The 20640-nt window shown below is 39.1% G+C and overlaps 1 protein-coding gene across 1 annotated transcript in view; it reads left to right on the forward strand.

The window, feature by feature from the left end:
* Positions 1-20640, forward strand: part of LRP2 (LDL receptor related protein 2) — a 198849-nt gene that overhangs the window by 114125 nt on the left and 64084 nt on the right. Inside the window, exons 34-44 of the mRNA XM_069471622.1 lie at positions 2831-2940; positions 7073-7250; positions 8320-8533; positions 9666-9905; positions 12619-12807; positions 14567-15487; positions 15605-15770; positions 16120-16278; positions 18112-18398; positions 19134-19337; positions 20159-20401. Coding sequence (XP_069327723.1) covers positions 2831-2940; positions 7073-7250; positions 8320-8533; positions 9666-9905; positions 12619-12807; positions 14567-15487; positions 15605-15770; positions 16120-16278; positions 18112-18398; positions 19134-19337; positions 20159-20401 — 2911 coding nt within the window. The remainder of the gene's footprint in view (positions 1-2830; positions 2941-7072; positions 7251-8319; positions 8534-9665; positions 9906-12618; positions 12808-14566; positions 15488-15604; positions 15771-16119; positions 16279-18111; positions 18399-19133; positions 19338-20158; positions 20402-20640) is intronic.

The following is a 20640-nucleotide window of genomic DNA, read 5'->3' on the forward strand; positions in this document are numbered from 1 at the left end:
CATGGTGGGTCCTGGATATTCAAAGATGAATAAAACATATTTCTGTCTTTAAGTCGCTCACACATCTGAGAGACAGACATATAAACAAATACCTGTGCTCCAGTGTGATAAGAATGGTAAGAGCAGTGCCTAGAAAGTGCTAGTGATTTGGGGCAGAGGTAAAAATGAGGGAAGGTTGAGAATGCAGGCTTCCCACTAGTGGGTATTTGTGAGCAGAGTCTTGAAGGCTGACTAATAAGTCCCCCCTTATCTGAGGGTTTTGCTGTCTGAGGTTTCAGTTACCTGCAGTCAATTGTGGTCTGAAAATACAGTACAGTAAGAGATTTTGAGAGAGAGAGAGAGACCACATTCGCAAAACTTCTGTTACGGTATATTATCCTTGTTCTATTTTATGATTGGTTATTGTTTATAAATTAAACTTGATCATAGGTGTGTATGCACAGAGAAAAAACAGTATATACAGAGTTAGTTCAGTACTATCTGAGGTTTCAGGCATCCCAGGGGGCTTGGAACATATCCCCCATGGATAAGGGGGGACTGCTGTATTTATTTCTGCCAGATAAATAAGTAGGGAAAAGGTATCCCAGGCAGAGAAAAACACTTGAATAAAGTTCCTGAAATATGGAAATGCATTTTGTGACTGTGGAAAGCATTGTATTTTGTATTTTCTACACTCACGAGCTACTTGACCTTGGACAAATTACTTAACTTCTCGGAGCCTCTGCTTTCTTATCTGTAAAATGGGATTAGTAGCTCAGTAAGTAAAAAAAAGTACATCGTACTGAGGTGTCCTTTAAATACAGAGCACTGTTTCCCTCAAATTATCAGTATATTTAGATTATCCATAAAAGACCTATGGGAATAATGATCCAAGGGTAAATTGCCCTCTTAATGTTTTACTGGTTTTTCTACTAGGTGATATAAATTGTAGACAATTCTTCCAGGTGATTTCTAGATTAATTAAGAAAATAGGAATAGTGTCCACTCACTGTTTTCCTGTATAATATTCCTACCAGCGTAAGAGTAATTCACATTTAATTCCTTGAAAATAAAATCCACTTTAAAATAAAAGAGAAACATTGAAGAAATTGTTTTCCACTAGGGGTAGCTGTGTGCCCATTCACTAAAAGAAATTTTGTAGCTGAAATGTGAAGCCTGCTGAGTGGCTGTGTGTCAGCAAGAGCTTAGTACATTCCAGAAAACAAGGAAAGGAACTTTCCTTTCAACCAAAGAGATCCTTAGGCTTAGGAAAAGGAGAAAGCTTGTAGCAGAAAGAGGCAAATCAAAAAAAGAAAAATTATCTTATTCCAAGTGGGAGTGAAAGGTGCCAGAAAGGCTGGCTGTGGTGGCTCATGCCTGTAATCCTAGCAGCCTGGGAGGCTGAGGCAGGAGGATCGCTTGAGCTCAGGAGTTCAAGACCAGCCTGAGCAAGAGTGAGAGAGACCCTGGCTCTACTGAAAAAATAGAAAAATTAGCTGGAGTCATGGCAAGCGCCGGTAGTCCCATTTGGGAGGCTGAGGCAGGGCAGGATCTCTTGAACACAGGAGTTTGAGGTTGTAGTGAGCTGGGATGACACCACTGCTCTCTACTTGGGGCAGCAGAGTGAGACTCTTGTCTCAAAAAAAAAAAAAAAAAAAGCACCAGACAGGCAGGAGAGAGAAAAATTTAGAGAGAAGATATGTAGAGAAGAAGGTTGTATATGTGTGTATGAGAGAGAGAGAGAGAAAAACACAGACACAGATACACAAATAATCTATTTGCATTGAACTGTAATTTTATAGATAAACCTTAATGCAAATGAACAGGCATTTTTCTGATATCTTATTATTTGTGTCTTTGTCTCAGGAGCATATTGAAATAGCCTCATTCCTATAAAAAACTTGCCCCTTGTCCAATAAGCCATATTTCTATGTGCTGTATCAGGGTCCTGTTAACACTGTGATTATTATAATAATAATTACAGATAGATAATTGGGAAAGCCATAAACCTCTTTAGGCCTGTTTTTCATCATCTGTAATACAGACATAGTAATGGTGTCCACGTCACAGAATTATTTGTGAGGATTAAACACAACAATGCTTAGTCTAATGTCTGGGACATAGTAAGTGACCAATAAAAAAAAAGGAGACATTTATTGAGCACAGTTGTGCTGGGTGCTGTGCTAAGTGCTTTCTCTGTATTACCTCTTAGTCCTGTGAGCTCTAGGCAGAAGGCACCACTATCACCCACACTGTACTGATAAAACTTAAGTTTCGAGTGGTGACTTTAGTTGCCTCAGGACATACAGTGAGGACCTGGCAGGGAGGAGATTTGAACTCATGTGTCAACAACTCAGGTTGTTGACTTCGAGCAAAATTCGCTGTAACCCTGAGTGAATTTGTACAGTTTTGATGAACTGTGTTGGCAGTGATGGGTCCACTGAGTGCCGTGGCCTAGCGGGTGGGGTGCAGGAAGGCTAAGGGGTTCCCATTTGTCTTCTGGGGGTTTTCTCTTAGTTTTTTCTGGGGGCATTTTTTGCAGTTTCTTCAGGCAGTGTATCTGTTTGAATCTTTCTTTTATCTGTAAAATTCTTCTCTCCTGAAATTTTAGCTGAATTGGAAATAGGAATTTGGGAGGTGATTTTGCTTTTCTTACTCTTATTTTCTATTGAGCTGATTTCCTCATAGCCCTGAAATGCAATTAGAGATTATCTGCATCTCATGCAAACTCCCTCTCATTCATCCCTAATCGTGCTTTGGAATTTGTTGTGCATGTAAGTTCACCTTCACCTCAGCTTTCTTTGTTTCCCCATTATGAAAGTCAATTCTAATAAGTGATTTTATGCTATAGGTCACAACACTCCGGGGAAATATCAGGTACAGAAAGACACTGATCACCAATGATGGAACAACTCTTGGAGCTGGCTCTCCGGTTGGCATAACTGTTGATCCCGTTCGTGGGTGAGTGTTCGTAGTGGCATGTGTCTTCTATGCAGCACCGTTCTTGTTAATGCTGTGATCTGATACAATGGAATATTTCAAGCTTAGGACATTTTCTTATTTCACATGTCAACATTTGTAAAATATCAATCTCAGTGAGAAAGAGAAATAGCTCTGAGCTGTATTTAATGTGAAAGATATAATTTGCATCTTGCTTTATGTTCTTCAATGTAATAACACTGGACTTAAATTTAATTCCAAACAAGCTAGAATTTCAGGAAATTTAAAATAGAATTATAAGAATGAGGCCATGTGCGGTGGCTCTCAGCTGTATTACGAGCACTTTGGTAGGCTGAGTTGGGAGGATTGCTTGCAGCCAGAAGTTTGAGACTAGCCTGGGCAACATAGGGAGACCCCATCTCTACAAAATATTAAAAACTTAGCCAGGCGTGGTGGCACATGCCTATGGTCCTGGCTACTTGGGAGACTGAGGCAAGAGGATTGCTTGAGCCCAGGATTTTGGTGTTGCAATAAGCTACAATGACACCACTGCACTCCAACCTGGGTGACAGAGCAACTCTATCTGAAAAACAAAATTATAAGAATGGACATTATATTCTGACTTTGAAAAGACACAGGAAGCTCTTAGGGAGGATATAACATTTGCAGATAAACCTTGAAGGATGAGAAGACGTCCAGTAGGTGGAGAATGGGTTGGAACCAGGGAGGGGTACTGGAGGCCAGGGGAGCAGTGAGGGAACAGAAGCGTGGTGGTGTTGAGCACGACTGTGATGCCTGTGGAGAGGATCCGAACCAGAGGCTCTGAGTAGGGGCAGTTGACAAGATGGGAGATATAGCAGCTAAGGTCATTTGGGGACAAATCTTGGAGGATCTTTAATGTCATGCTGAGGAGTTGGACTTTATTCATTGGAGTAATACGGAGCCAGCAGGGAATTTTGAGGAAGGGAATAATAAAACCAAATCTGTATCTCAGAAAGTTTGGTCAGGATTCGAATGGAGAGAGGCAATAAGCAGGGAGCCAGTTAGGAGAAAATGGTCTTAATGGATATAGGCTAGCGTCCTCTGGTCTGTTTGATCAGCTATTCATTTTGTTGAACTACTATACTGTATTATAAACCAGAATAATAAATTGTAAAATAAGAGCATTCATTTTTTTTTTTTTAAAAAGAGATTGTCATGTCATTCCAGGTGGATTTTGACTTTCTGTTTGAAAGTCATTAGATTCTTAGGCTTGGAAGGGAATTGAAGGAATAATTTTTATGAGCTCTCTGCTTTAAATAAGGATGACATGCAAACCAAATCCAATTCTTAAAGGGTACACAAAGCAAAAGTTCCATCCTATTCTTGCTGGCTCGTCCTAGTTTTCAGTTATTCTTTCTAGAAGAAGGAACATCTTAGATTTAAAGTTCCACTTTTGAAACTTAGGGTTGCTCACTATTCATTTTTCATTCAAGACATTTCTTTATTGTGCTTCTGTTGTTGGGTGGTGTATTAGTTAAGATAGGTTAACTGTTGAAGCAAATAACCTGAAAATATGTAATGGCTCAAAGAAAATAGAAATTTTTATTTGTCTTTCATATGGGTATAGGGTTTGGCCAGAGGATGGGAGGAAGTTTTACTCTACATAGTCATTTGGGGACCCAGGCTGATGGGGGCTCTGCTATCTTCAGTAGGAGGCTTCTGAGGTCATTCTGAGTGTCAACATATTTTGAGTGGTAAAGAGAAGAGCATTCAGGAATTTTCTGGGAAGTTTTGATGGGGCTAGGCCTAAAAATAGTCCACACCACATCTGCTCACATTCCTTAAGCTAGAATTCAGTCACATGACCACAACTAATTGCAAGGAAGGACATGCAGTCCAGCTTTTTACCCAGAAAGAAGAGGTAGACATTGATTTTGGCATGTGGAAGCATTCTTTTTCATGGAGCCACAGTGGGCAATTTAGGGGGTGGATACAATGATGATTAAAGATCCAACTTGTAACCTCAAGAATTTATACCTTAGTAAAAAGGATAAACCCTAGGTATGAATAACAATAGTACAGGTTCATATATGCTTAAGAGCTATAAAGGAGTCTTAAAAAACTGGGATGATAGTGCTACAGAGAGAAGACTTTTCAGCTTGGTGGAAGTGATGTCATTTGGACTGGATCTTAAAGCATACACAGAATTTCACAAGGCAGAGCTGGCTTTGAAGATACCACCCATGATACGATGATAGGAAAGTCAAGAGCAAAGGGGTAGAAAAATAAGGGTTTGTTCAAGTAACTAAGAGCAGCCCCATTAGGCTGGGAGGCAAATGAAGAGCTTAGAATTTTGTCAGAGGAGGTAGGAGGAGAAACAGGACAGAGACTTGTGGATATAATGTCTTGGATGCTCAGTAGAGAGAAAGTCTTGAGAAAGCTGTGATCAATGCTAGGGAACCAGTTGCTGCAGAAAAGTATCTCTGTAGATGATCACTAATAAGGGGTTGAGACAATTATAGAGTCTCTGGTGACATTTGAGAGAAGATGTTCAGTAGAGATAGAAGAAGCTAAAGAGTGAAAGGAAGATGACGAAATGTGACTACTCTTTTAATTGAAAAGTTAGGGAAAGATAAACTTGTAGATCAAAATGTAACAGAAAAATACCTTTTAGAATAGGGAAATCCGAGCATATTTTTAGGAGCAGATGAAAGATCAATGATGAGGAAATAATTGATTGAGTGTGAAAGTTATGGAGAAGGAATTAGAAATTTATGAAGAAATAGGAAAAATTTGAATGAGCCGATTTGGGGAACATTAAATAAAGTCAGCTGGGGATGAGAATGCTCAGCTAAGATTAGGGAACTTACCTTTTTAGTGAACTCAGAATTCACAAGAGTTTTGTGCTATGTGCAGCAAACACTTGGTTGCCTGGAATGGGAGAAGAGAAAGAAAAAACACAGCAGGAACTCAGGGTTGGAGATTAGCAAGTTATGCACGGTGGGAACCCACAGGAATAAATAAGAATATTATTGAAATGGTTACATATGGTATGATGTCCAGATATAGAGGGATTGGTGGTTTGGGAGCTCAGGCAGGATTTTAGGGCAAAGAACAACTTTAATAGGAAAAATAAAATTGGAGCAAGGAAGAGATGGGAGACTTTGGTCAAAGCAAAGAATTTCAAAGTTTGAGAACTTAGAGGCAGAGAAGGTTAGAGTTAAAGATGAAGTTCGTGGGAAGAGTGTGTTGATTTGGTGGTGGAAGAGGTATATGAATAAAGACTATTTGAATTAAGGAGTTTGAGGACTTTTGAGAAAAGAGAGTAGAAGGATTGTCTATTGAAGCTGTAGCAGGAGGGGAGATCAAAGGGAATTAAAACTTGTCTTCAAGTCTAGAAGTTATACCTTTAGTGGAAATGGAAAGCAGCTCTTTGTACGTTTTAATGAATTTTCATATATCGTGGACTGGGCAATGCTGTGCGGTGATTTATGGTTCATGTGTACATATGTATTGAGTACAGTTCATTGGTATCACTTTGAAATAGAAAGGAAAAAATAAGTCATACATATCCCCTGTCAGCTTGCTAATGGGATTCCACTCTCTTAGTGAGGTGTTACTCATTATTTCTCCTACTTTCTGCATTAGTTTTCAAAACTCTGCATTTTTCATCACAGAAATCAGGTTAGGTCATTAAGCAGCAGGTCTTGTGGTTGCTGGTGATTTGGAGAAGAATTAAATAAGAGATCTGATAAGTGAACAAGGAGGTACTTGACAACTTTTCACATTGGCTTTGGCCTTCCCAGTGTAATCAGAATATGTGATTCTCTGAAGACGTTGCTGCAGGCTTATTCTTTGTAACATGTTTCCCACATGTCTGACCAAACTAGAGGTTCAGCCGCCAGTGGAAACCCGAGCTTCTTGTTTAGACACCATTTAAAATGGTCTCTACCCCAATAATGACTAGGAAATAGATGTTGACAGAACACTGGTTAAGTTCTCCTCCACATTGTATGCAACAAGGCATTGATGTTTCAGACTTTGTGTATTGGATGAGAAGCATCTTGAAGACAAGAAATACAAATTTTTGTTTAAATGTTTACCTTATAAATGTAATTCACTCTAATCCACCTTCTGTTTTGTTAAATGCTGATGTTTCTCATGGTTGTAGGAAACTGTACTGGTCAGACCAAGGAACTGATGGTGGGGTTCCTGCCAAGATTGCAAGTGCTAACATGGATGGCACATCTTTAAAAATTCTCTTCACTGGGAACCTTGAACACCTGGAGTTTATTACCCTTGACATCGAGGAGCAGAAACTCTACTGGGCGGTCACTGGAACAGGAGCGGTACGAGCACTCTTTCGGTCTTTTGGTCTTTACCGCTGAGCTTGTGTGATTGATACTCAGTGTTCTGAGTTGTCTGGCAGTGGTTCTTGAACAATCTTACTTGGCAACATGTACCGATGTTTTATTGCCGTTTCTCCAATAACTTCTCTCCCTTGAGCAAATCTCGCTGTAGTTGAAGTCCAGTTCTTTATAGCACATGCACAGTTCCCTGTAGTGGAACTACAGAGGAGTAGCTCACAACATTCAGCTAAACTGGTCCCGGTCACCCCTCTTTCGGCAGCTCCCCTCCAAATGCATTTCCCTATGCCGTAGCCTTCTGGAACTTCGGTCTGTTTCTAGGGCATAACACACTCTTGGAACCGCTGGGTTCCCTTGTCGAGGGAGGCGTGATGCCAAACCTTGCTTGTCTCTTTCACCAGGACGCAGCTCAGATGCTGGCACAGGGGAGGCACTTGAGACAGGTTTTTGGAGTGAAATTAAACCAGCTACATCTACATTTTGTTTTCCTTCCAGAAGAAGACTACTTGTCATTTCCTTCAGGAACTTTATTCTTGTGAATTCTTTTCTAGTTTACTGAAGTCATTTGGACTAAAGTTTGTTACGTGTTCTAATATAACAGCGCCATCCTTGGCCCACTTCCAGCCTTGCTGTCTTCTGTGATTGTGTGGGGCATCTTTCCTATCCTCATTACAGAAATTGTTGGTCAGGATGTTAAACTCAGGGTCAGTCAGCTCCTGTGTAATGGGCTACACTCACACATTTAAGTATATCCTTGCCGAGACTATCACATGCAAGGACTAGTGGTTTAGTTCCTTTTTCTTCACCATGCCATCTGAGTAAGTCAACCGACTGACTTGAGCTCTATCTTCCTTATCAGTGAAAGGGGCATAATATTTTCTCCGTGTAGTTGTATTTTCCTATCAAATCAGAGAATAGGTACAGAAAAATCTCTGTAAAGGAGGGAGTGATATGTAAATGTGAGGTATTATAATTACGAGACTATTAGTTTTAAAATGTTCTCTTCTTTCACTACGAATCAGTAAAACTAACGAAACTTCTGATTCTTTAGATTGAAAGAGGAAATGTGGACGGAACAGGTCGAATGATCCTGGTACACCAACTTTCCCACCCCCGGGGAATTGCAGTCTTTGGTTCCTTCCTTTATTATGCTGATGCACAGTTCGAGGTCATTGAAAGAGTTGAGAAGGCTACTGGGGCCAACAAAGTAGTCTTGAGAGACAATGTTCCAAATCTGAGGGGACTTCGAGTTTATCACAGACGCAGTAAGTATTTGTCACTGAAACACATTCATGGATGTATAATGCACATTCACACAGCTACACACATCTATAAGCACACACCCACACACAGTCCCATGTACACACACATGCATACAAACTGAAATTACCCCAAATATTTTTGAAAACAATAAGCACGTCTTAAGCAAGATTAAGTGTCAAAGGCTGATCCGGCATCGGAAAGGCCAGATTCAGAGTAAGTTTATTTTCTTTCTTTTCCCAGCACTTTTAATTCCTAACTTTGCTTTTGCTTCAGAGCACTCCCTGACATATGATCTACTTGTTTGTTTGTTGTCTGTGTTGCTTATTAGAATATAACCTGCATACAGGCAGGCATTTTGTCTGTCTTGTTTATTGCTCCATACCTAGTAACAGGAATAGTGCCTGGCACAGAGTAAGTGTTCAGGAAGTATCTGCTGGACATGTGCTAACAGGATAGGATTTTTAATCTTAAAAGGAATACTTTTGGATGTTGCCTCTTTCAACATGGTATTCTTTCAAAGGTGATCTAACTTTTGCTTTGCCCCCTTAAATTAGCATTATGATATAGGAATTGTTTTTTTACAGTGTTGACATATTTTACAGCTTTTAGTCTCGAACCAAAGATTATCAATTTGTTTCCTGTCCTATAACCTAGATTTGTCACTTGGTATTTATTTTTATTGCATGTGAAAAAAGACATGTTATAAAAATTAGTATCTTTATTCTTATAAAGAATATTCTTTCAATATTCTTATTTTATATACTTTAAAACAAATGTCTATCACATTGTTGATCATGTAATTAGAGTGATATAATTTTAAGTGCATAGGTCAAGAGGGCAAAAATGAACAGATTTGTATACTGACCTCCCAAATCCTTGCATGATTTTCAGAACAAAAACAACTGAAGCCCCATTCTCTATTATAAAATAATTAGGGTACTGTTTTAATACTGTTAAGTGTTATTGTATAGGCTCTAGTCTCTCTAACATAGTTTTTAGTTTGTTAACTCAGCTACGAAATGTTTGTTATTAATTTTTGTAATGAATTATTTGGCAACCAAATTTTAAAAATTTGAGATGGAGTGGCAAGTAGGTAGGGTCAAAAGTTACAAACTGATTTTTGGTTTCATTTAGATGCTGCCGAATCCTCAAATGGCTGTAGCAACAACATGAATGCCTGTCAGCAGATTTGCCTGCCTGTGCCAGGGGGATTGTTCTCCTGCGCCTGTGCCACTGGATTTAAACTCAATCCTGATCATCGGACCTGCTCTCCATATAAATCTTTCATTGTTGTTTCAACGCTGTCTGCAATCAGAGGCTTTAGCTTGACAGTGTCAGATCATTCAGAAGCCATGGTGCCAGTGGCAGGCGAAGGTATGCCAACTCCAATAAAAGTGGGATTTGACTCCAGCTGGTGCTAAGTTGAAATCCTTTGTGTCATGAAAGCATTTCTTCATGTTTGACTTCAGCAAATAATGAGGCTTGTCTTTGTCTTTAAATCAACTGGCTCAGCTTAAAGTGGTTCTCAAACTTTAGTGTGCATTCAAATCACCTGGAGGGGTCGTTACACCACAGCTGGAGACCCCATCCCCAGATTTTTCTCATTTAGTAGTCTGGGCTAGGGCTAGAGAATCTGCATTTCTATTATAACAAATTCCCAGGGTGATGTTGCTGGCCCACAGGCCACACTGAGAACCACAGGCCTTGAGCAATGTAGAATGTGGCATGAGTTTGCAAGAAGTGTTACAGAGTTGGTGTTCAAAAGAACTGTGTTCTGACTGTTCAGTGTAGATTTAGGGTGGAAGGTGTACTACTAGTTAATATAGTAATGCCATAGTCCATATTTGGGGAATTGAAGTAAGAGTTCATAGTATTGCTGTCTCATTAATAATCATATTTGTGCAGCACTTTATGCTTATGAACTGTGAGTATATAAAATGATAACTTGCTTCCTAGATGAACCAAAGTTTTTAGGTATATGTTACCCTAAGAGGAACTAAGAGTTTTCTAGCATCACAACGAGTATGTCACAAGCTAAAGACAGAGAAAAAAAGAAAGAAACAGAGAGAGAGAGAGAAAGGAAGGAAAGAAGGAAAGAAGGAAGGAAGGAAGCAGAAAGGAAAGAAAAAAGGATGAAGGTATTGAAGGGATGGAAGGGATGGTCAGAAGAGTCAGAAATGAATCTGGAGAAAGGAGTCGGCTTCTAGCACCATACGTGCTTCTGCTTGATGGGCATATTAATATTTACATGTACTCATTACTCATCTTTATTTTTCCATACCTAAAAAGTTATGGATCTAAGTTATCATTTTGTAAAGATACTAAAAATTCAGTGTTTTTTTCCTCCCAACTTTTTATTTGAAAAATTTTCAAACCTGGAAAAGTTGAAAGGTACAGCAAACATTTTTATATCCTTCACCAAGATTTGATAATTGTTAACATTTTGCTATATTTTAGCTCTCAATCTGTGTATACATACACACTTATTTTTTTTTTTTTTTTTTTTTTTTGAGACAGAGTCTCTCTCTGTTGCCCAGGCTAGAGTGAGTGCCGTGGCGTCTGCCTAGCTCACAGCAACCTCAAACTCCTGAGCTCAAGCGATCCTCCTGTCTCAGCCTCCCGAGTAGCTGGGACTACAGGCATGCACCACCATGCCCGGCTAATTTTTTCTATATATATATTTTTAGCTGTCCATATAATTTCTTCCTATTTTTAGTAGAGATGGGGTCTCGCTCTTGCTCAGGCTGGTCTCGAACTCCTGAGCTCAAATGATCCGCCCACCTCGGCCTCCCAGAGTGCTGGGATTACAGGCGTGAGCCACCACGCCCGGCCCACACTTATTTTTTATGAATCTTTTGAAAATGAGTTTCAGATATCATGACACTTTACCCCTTCATACTTTAGTACACAGCTCCGAAGGGCATCATCATCTAATATTCATATGCGTATTTCTCCAGTTGGTCTCAGAATGTTTTAGTTAGCTGTTGTTTTGTTCTAGCCAAGATCTAATCAGGATCCATGCGTTGTATTGGGAACATCTCTTTAGTTTCTTCTAATCTGGAGTAGTCACCCCTAGCTTTTTGTTTCAAAGAGGCAGACCTGTTGTCTTTTAGACTCCCACACTGAGACTTTGAGTATTTCCTCACAGTGTCATTCAACCTTTCGGTTTATACCCTGCATTTCCCATGAAATGGAAGTTAGGGCCAGTTGTTTGTTAGATAAAGGTTAAACACATTTGGCAAGAATACTTCATACGTGATGATGCTATGTACTTGATACAGAATCTTATCAGAAGGAACATAATGTCAGCTTGTCTTGCTCTTAGTGATGTTTGAGTTTGATCACTTGGTTAAGGTGGTCACTGCTAAATCCTTGCTTTGTAAAGGTATATTTTTCCCTTTTTTAATTTGTATGAAATCTGTGGAGTCACACTTTGGTCCTGAAAATATCTTGCTTCCCAAGCACCTTTATCCACTGGTTTTAGCAGCCATTGATAATCTTTGTCTGAAATGATTCTTTAATTGGGGGTTGCAAAATGGTGATTTTCTTATTCTATCATTCCTTCTACATTTATTAGATGATATTCTTTTATAAGGGAAAACTCTCCTTTTTCCCCAATTTATCTTTTAAGAAAATTTATTATTGTGGACTCAAGTTTTTATTTTTCAAATTCAGTGTGTTACAATCAATTACTCTTTTGGTGTTCCAATTGATCCATTTGGCCAGGGAGAGACTCTTCATTTGGCCGCCTGTATGCTTCTGACTCGTTCACATCCGTGTTTGAGTGCTTCCTTGCTTCTGTGTACATAAGCTGTTCCATGCTCACTTGGCACCTTACTAGCCCAAACCTACAATCCACCATTTCTCCCAGGAGCCAGAGGTCCTTATTGTGGGAAATGGCATTTAGAAACCAGGATCTGGGTGGTAGTGTGCTCATTGCATCTGGGAAGAAAAAGAGTTTTATTTTGTAATGGGAAGATGGTCAGAGCAGGGGGTTGGGAATGAGGGTTTCAGAGGAAGTTCAGACATATGAAAGTTCTAGTTCCAGCCAGAGCATTGTTTAATGATCTTTCCTTATTCGTTCCAGGACGAAATGCACTGCATGTGGATGTTGATGTGTCTTCTGGCTTTATTTACTGGTGTGATTTTAGTGTGTATGTTACGGCTGATAATGCAATTCGTAGAATTAAACCAGATGGGTCATCTTTGACAAACGTCGTCACACAGGGGATAGGAGAAAATGGAGTACGGGGTATTGCAGTGGATTGGGTAGCAGGTACGTAAGCTGTATAGTGATTTTATTGTGTTATCATCTCTGTTGTCTTATTTTATGCTAGAAAGTTTAACTTAACTGCATGTGTCATAGATTTGTTTTTCTAGACAATTATTGAGATCATTTAAGATAATTTGAATTGTACATTTAGATTAAGCCATGTGTCTATTGAATAAATGATAAGGTGTTTCACTGACAAATTCATAACTGATTAATTATTTTCTTCTATTATTAACATAATGAAAACTATAGGCAAAAATAGCTAAAAATATTAAATTTTGTGGATTTTCTTTCTACTCTTAGATTTGCACACTTTCTCTATCAGTAGTTATAGTGAAATGCCTGACCCAATACTGCATTAACTTAGTTGTATTGATTCATGGACACAAGCTTGAACTACCACTCATTTTTAATGACACATTGGGAGAAAAATGTATTATAATTTTTGGAATGTAATCTAATTCTATATAAAACAGTTATTGTATGTTATCAAGCTTGGTAAGTAGGCATCTCTTAGAAATATTAACATGTATTATGAAATCTAGATATTGTAGAAGAGTTTATTATTGCAAAATGTAAATATGGTAGTATGGCTAAATAAGGCTTTAATTGGATTTCCAAACCCCATTCCTGATTACACATTTACTATTTCTGAGGGTATAGATAAAGCAGAGGTCAGCACACTATGACCTGTGGGTCAAAGGCAGCCCATTGCCTATTTTTGTAAATAAAATTTTATTGGATCACAGCTATGCCCTTTTGTTTATGTACTGTCTATGGCTGCTTTCATATTACAATGGCGGAGTTGGGTACTTGTGAAAAAAAATGTATGCTCTGCAAAGCCTAAAATATTTACTGTCTGGCCCTTTACACAAAATGTTTGCCAACCCTGAATTAAAGGATTGGAAATGAATATATATATGTGTATATATATAGTGTTCTCTCTATGTGTGTGTATGTGTATATTATATATATGTAGCAAGTAGAATTAAGTTATGAAAAAAATGTATCAGTAACATTTCATATTGGCCTGATTTCTCTAGAGGTGTTTTGAGTCAGATATAGGAACAAAATATGTAGGCCTTGGTAGCAGTATTGATAGTTCAACAACATACTTTCAACTACATGGAATGAATAATTTTGGATCAGTCTCTATTCAGTATACCATTTTCATACCATTATCTTTGTAGTCTAGCATTTATATTGTGCTATCATGCCCAAAGGGAAATGGACTTTTGTTTTGGTGACTTTTAGAAGGTCCACGGAATGAAAATGTCTAGAATGTCTTGTCTTAGAAAGACTAGAGAAGAACCTCATGTCAATCTTAAACTCAAAGAGCATTTGATAACATCACTGCAATCTCAGATTGTGCCAGCTCTCCCTCTTTGCTACTTTCATCAAGTTATGCTATGATAATGTATATTTAGAGTCTTTGGAGTAAACATTTAGTGCTTCAGGTAGAAGAAGAAGGACATTCTGGAAAATATTTCAGTAGAACAAAGGCTATGAGATTTTCTATGAATTATAATCTACTTTAAAAGTTGAAGATAGGCACATTCTGTTTAAATTTGAAGAAGCAATCTCTTTAGTTCCTAAGACTATTTATCTAAGCCTAAACTGAGGCTTTTATTTATCACCTTGGAAAAGACAAAGTATAGAGACCAAACTTCAACCTTACATATTTTGTGCTGAATTTCAAAAGGTATCCCCTTTTTTCTTCTTGGTTTTCCATCCATTAGTGTGCTCTTTCATTTTCCCGTAGGAAATCTTTATTTCACCAATGCCTTTGTGTCTGAAACATTAATAGAAGTTCTTCGGATCAACACTACCTACCGCCGTGTTCTCCTTAGAGTCACAGTGGATATGCCTAGGCATATTGTTGTAGACCCCAAGAACAGATACCTCTTCTGGGCTGACTATGGGCAAAAGCCAAAGATTGAACGTTCTTTTCTTGACTGTACCAATAGAACTGTGCTTGTGTCAGAGGGCATTGTCACACCACGGGGCTTGGCAGTGGACCATAGCAATGGCTACGTTTATTGGGTTGATGATTCTTTAGATATGATCTCAAGAATTCATTTTGATGGACAGGAATCTGAAATGATTCGTTATGGCAGTAATTACCCAACTCCTTATGGCATCACTGTTTTTGGAAATTATATCATATGGGTGGATAGGAATTTGAAGAAAATCTTCCAAGCTAGCAAGGAACCAGAGAACACAGAAGCACCAATAGTGATAAGAGACAATATCGACTGGCTAAGAGATGTGACCATCTTTGACAAACAAGTCCAGCCCCGGTCACCAGCAGAGGTCAACAACAACCCTTGCTTGGAAAATAATGGTGGATGTTCCCATTTCTGCTTTGCTCTACCTGGACTGCACACCCCAAAATGTGGCTGTGCCTTTGGAACTCTGGAAAGTGATGGCAAGAGCTGCACCATTTCGACAGAAAATTTCCTTGCCTTTGCCTTGGCTGATTCCTTGAGAAGCTTACATTTGGACCCTGAAAACCATATCCCACCTTTCCAGGCAATAAATGTGGGAAGAACTATCATGACTTTAGACTATGACAGCATAAATGATAGAATCTACTTCGCAAAAAATGTAAACCTTGACCGTGGCCAGATTTCCTATGTCAGCCTGTCTTCAGAGATGCATACCCCAACTGTCATTGCTTCAGGTAAGTACACTCCAGGTGCTGCTTGTCTTAGAAATAGACACAATGGGGTCAGCACACACAGATGACTGCATTTTGAGACTCTAATGCCTTTGTGTGTGTCTGCTGGTGTGTGTCCAGATATAGGAACTGCTGGTGGCATTGCCTTTGACTGGATCAATAGAAGAGTTTATTATACTGACTACATCAACCGGACGGTTAATTCCATGGCTGAAGATGGGACTAAGTGGACTGTGATAGCCCGTGCTTCAAAACCAAGAGCAATTGCGTTAGATCCTTGCCGAGGGTATGCCATCATCTTCTTTATTGTATTTCTGTCTGCTTATTTCTGGAAAGAATGGGGCCTGAAATTATTTTATGTTCATAGAGAGACAATGTTTTATGGCTATAGATTCAAGGGTGAAAGAGTATTGAGTGATTTTACCTGGGAAGGAGGGTGCAGTACATATGTCACTCTGACTCAGTAAATCCCTTTTGGGCCAGTTGTGTGGGTGGGAATGCAGTAGGGTTTCTTTTGCCTTATTAATGGCAATTTGCAATTAAAGCATGCTGCCTTTTTTTTTTTTTTTTTTAAAGTAATGAGGTCTGTGAGGTTCATTGTGGTGAATTAAATATGATTCCTCTTTTATGGCTAGGCACCTATACTGGTCTGACTGGCAGATTAATGCCAAAATCGAGAGAGCCACACTGGGAGGAAACTTCCGGGTACCCATTGTGAACAGCAGCCTGATGTGGCCCAGTGCGCTGACCCTGGACTATGAGGAGGGCCTTCTTTATTGGGTGGATTTTGGTCGGTACGTGTCTTTGATTACTCATGTAGATGTTGATGAGAAGAGTTTTCCTCCCATTTCCAAAGAAGAGGGATTTGCGTAATGTAATGAAAATATAATATGCCAGATAGACTTTGCTAAAATGTAGAATCACACTTTTAGGAACTATGTTATATTCTTGCTTGGTGAACATACCTGTGAAAATTTATCTATATCATAAATTGAATAATTATGAACTGAAAGACATCTAAAGATGCATTACTAAGTACATTTATAATTTTAACCATAATTACAAATGCATTTACTCAATTTATAATTACAAATGTAGGACAGGTGCGGTGGCTCACCCCTGTAATCCTAGCACTCTGGGAGGCTGAGGCGGGTGGATCGTTTGAGCTCAGGAGTTTGAGACCAGCCTGAGCAAGAGTTAGACCCTGTCTCTACTAAAAATAGAAAGAAATGATCTGGCCAACTAAAAATATATATATAGAAAAAAATTAGCCGGGCATGGTGGCGCATGCCTGTAGTCCCAGCTACTAAGGAGGCTGAGGCAGAGAATTGCTTGAACCCAGGAGTTTGAGGTTGCTGTGACCTAGGCTGATGCTATGGCACTCTAGCCCTGGCAAAAGAGCAAGACTCTGTCTCCAAAAAAAAAAAAAAATTACAAATGTAATTACCCAATTTATAGTCTGCAGGACCTAGGTAACTACCATAAAATTTGAATGACTTTTATACGTTTTTATTTATTTATATTTTTAAGAGACAGGGTCTCACTGTGTTATCCACGCTAGAGTGCAGTGGCACAATCATAACTCACTGCAACCTCCAGTTCCTGGGCTCAAGCAATCGTCCGGCTTTGGCCTCTTGAGTAGCTGAGACTACAGGCACACGCCACCATGCTCAGCTAATTATATTTATTTTTAATTATTTTAGTAGAGATGAGGTCTCACTATGTTGTCCAGGCTGGTCTCAATCTTCTTGCCTCAGTTGATCCTTTTGCCTTGGCCTCCCAAAGTGCAGGAATTACAGGAGTAAGCCATTGCACCTGGCCTGAATGACTTTTAAATGCACACTGATATTAAGTTTTTTCTGAGCTTTAGCATTCAATGTCTTTTGAAAAATGCTTTTCTGTAGTCTTTTTTGGTTATCTTTTCAAATAGACTCCTCTCAAGCAAGCTTCTCAGCAAATTTCTTAATATTTTTCTTTTGTCAACTCTAATTTTGTATGTAACTTTTCCAAGTAATGCCAGAATGTCACACATTCCAGTCATCCTAAGGGATTTTTTTTTAAAAATTATGATTGGTGTCTACATGTCAGGAATCTTAACTTTTCTTGCTTATTTCCCCATAATTTTGGTCTTGTGATGCTGTGCAGCTAACATCCTGATCTTTTTGTTATTCTCTCATTTGAAACAAAGCAGTGATGCTTTGTTTCTAAACTGGGGTCATTCTAGGGAAACACCTCTAGTTACTCAATAAATGTCAGATCCAAAAAGTTACTAAAGGAGTGAAATGGAAAGGTAATTAACATTTATAGAGAGTCTACTCTGTGCCCAACACTGAGTTCCGTGCATTACATGGATCATTTCATAGTGTTCTCCTATTTCTAATGTCAACCTGATTTCTTTTGTAGGATTACCATTAATATTTGGAGGTCAATGATTTATATATGCCATTATTTGATAAGCAAACAAGCCCTCTCATCACCAGAAGAAACATTTCTAGCTGTCGTATGCCTCACTGGAAAAGAAAATTGGGGGCTTGTATAAAGCAATGGTTAGGCCCAGGATTGGGCTGCCAGTTGAGAAACTTATTCATTCTAGATTTCAGCCTTTTAAAAATTTTTTTTTATTTTAGGCAGAGGATTGAACGCAGCACTCTAACAGGCACGCAGCGCGAAGTCATTGTCAGCACAGCTTATTATAGTTTAGGCTTGGCTCTCTATGGCCAGTACATTTACTGGACTGAAGTGGTCACAAAAAAAATGTACCGAGTTAACAAATATGATGGGTCAGGTCAGATTGCAATGACCATGAAGTTTTCTGCCCCGCCTACGGGTATCAGCGTTGTGAAGAACAAGCAACAGCAATGCAGCAATCCTTGTGATCGGTTTAATGGGGGCTGCAGTCACATCTGTGCACCAGGTAAGGCATTGACCGTGAAGATTAAAACGTGGAAAATGATGATCTTGGTAACAACTGGTAAGGAAGGCTGAAGGAATATTCGGTTCTAACAGGAGGAAAGAAATCCAAATCCTCCTTGTTTTCAGGATAATTTATAAAATAGATATGGGGTTGTATTTTGAGAGGAAGGCTTTGACAGGTTTCTATTCTATTCAATATAGAGCCTTTTATGAAGGCATTTTAAATTCCTCCTTGGTGGTTGTATAAAGCAAGATAAGAGATTTGTCTGCCCGTCTTCATGAGTTGAGTAGGAATTCCATCAATGAGCTTACCTTCCTTAGAAAGGGGTTTAACTTTTCTGCTTAGAAGGTATTATGTATAGCTTGAAATATTTCCAGTGATATCTGAGGTTGTGATCTTGTGTGTATCGTGGTGTATTTTACAGTAAATTCATGGGAAGATGTGCCTTTTGATATCATTGCTTTGCAAATTTTGCTCAGAAGAGAGATTCGTTGCTATTTCAGATGCGAAATAGTTGTTTAAAGATTAGAGTGAGTTAGAACATTTGTTAGAAATTGGTGGTTACTTTTCTTGATGGGAAAATGACTCAGAACATAGTTTAAAGGTTAATGGGCAGAATTTCCATGGCTTGTCTTAGCATTTAACGTGGAAGCCATTGTAGGTGTTATTCTAGAGGAGACAATGTAATGATTGCTATGCTAATCTTTTGCTTCTTCTGGGCTTACTTTTCTTCAGGTCCAAATGGTGCCGAGTGCCAGTGTCCACACGAGGGCAACTGGTATCTGGCCAACAACAATAAGCACTGCATCGTGGACAATGGTGCACGATGCAGTGAATCCCATTTCACCTGTGCCAACGGACACTGCATCGTGGAAGAGTGGAAATGTGATGGCGAGGATGACTGTGGTGATGGCAGTGACGAGGCGGAACGTGTCTGTGGTGAGCTGGGCTCGGCACTTTTGTGAGGAGCTAATGACATCTTTATGCCATGTTTTTGGTACAGATCCTGCTGTGTGTAAATGGGCTTTAAATTTGTGCCTAAGCATCTTATTAGAGCTGAAAAACATTTACTCTGATAATCCAAACTGCATTTTTTTTTTTAACGCCTTGCTCTGTCACCCTGGGTAGAGTGCAGTAGCATCATCATAGCTCACAGCAGCCTCAAACTCCTGGGCTCAAGGGAGCCTTCTGCCGCAGCCTCCCAGAGTGCTAGGATTACAGGCATGAGCCATTGCACCCTGGCCTGCATTTCTGTTAAATTATCTCTGTAGTGGTTAAGAACAAAAGCACTGGATTAAACTAGTTATTCCATTTACAGTCCGTATAGCCCTGGGAAAGTTACTTAGCCTTCCAATCCTCAGCTTCCATCTGGACAGAGTGAGTAAAGCACAGTGGACTCAGGGAGTTCTGAGTTTAGTTACCTTTTTCCAACAGACAACTATAGGAGCCAGGAGTTTTTATTTTCTCCAATTAAAACTGTATTTGCATGCTTTTCTGTGATTGAGAGAAATTGAGATTATAGAGAAACAGAGTGACTGATTTCTGCTTAAATACTTCATTTATTTAAAGAAGGTATGAACATATTTTGCTTAATCAAACTAATTCAAAGTGTTATCTCACTTTGCATGCAGTTCGATTTGCAACTGTTTTTGCCTGGAAAGGTAAACACAATGTGTCCATTTTATTTAATTGTATCTTTTTAGAAGTTAGGATAATGCTTTAATGAAGGGGGATTTTTCAATATTTTTTCCTTTTCTTAGCACTTCACACCTGCTCGCCGACAGCCTTCACCTGTGCCAATGGGCGATGTGTCCAATACCGTTATCGCTGTGATTACTTCAATGACTGTGGTGACGGCAGTGACGAGGAAGAGTGCCGGTTCAGGGACTGTAACGCCACCACAGAATTTACTTGCAATAACAGAAGGTGCATACCTCTTGAGTTTGTCTGCAATGACAGAGACGACTGCCACGACAATAACACCTCAGATGAGAAAAACTGCCGTAAGTTTATCTCAAATGCTTGTTGTGCTTTTGGGTCTGAAGTCTTAGATCATGGGAGATGAAATTTTTATATAAAAACAAAGGCTTTAAATTAATTATTTATCTAAAATATCAATTTTCTTTTACTATGTTCTACTAAATGATTTTACAAACAACTCTACCTAACATTTGAATTATTCATTTAAACTAATGGGTCTATACAACCGTTGAATATTTTAACCTTGAGTATTTTGTCCTTG

The sequence above is a fragment of the Eulemur rufifrons genome, chromosome 1 (assembly GCF_041146395.1).
Source record: "Eulemur rufifrons isolate Redbay chromosome 1, OSU_ERuf_1, whole genome shotgun sequence".
NCBI classification, from domain to species: domain Eukaryota; kingdom Metazoa; phylum Chordata; class Mammalia; order Primates; family Lemuridae; genus Eulemur; species Eulemur rufifrons.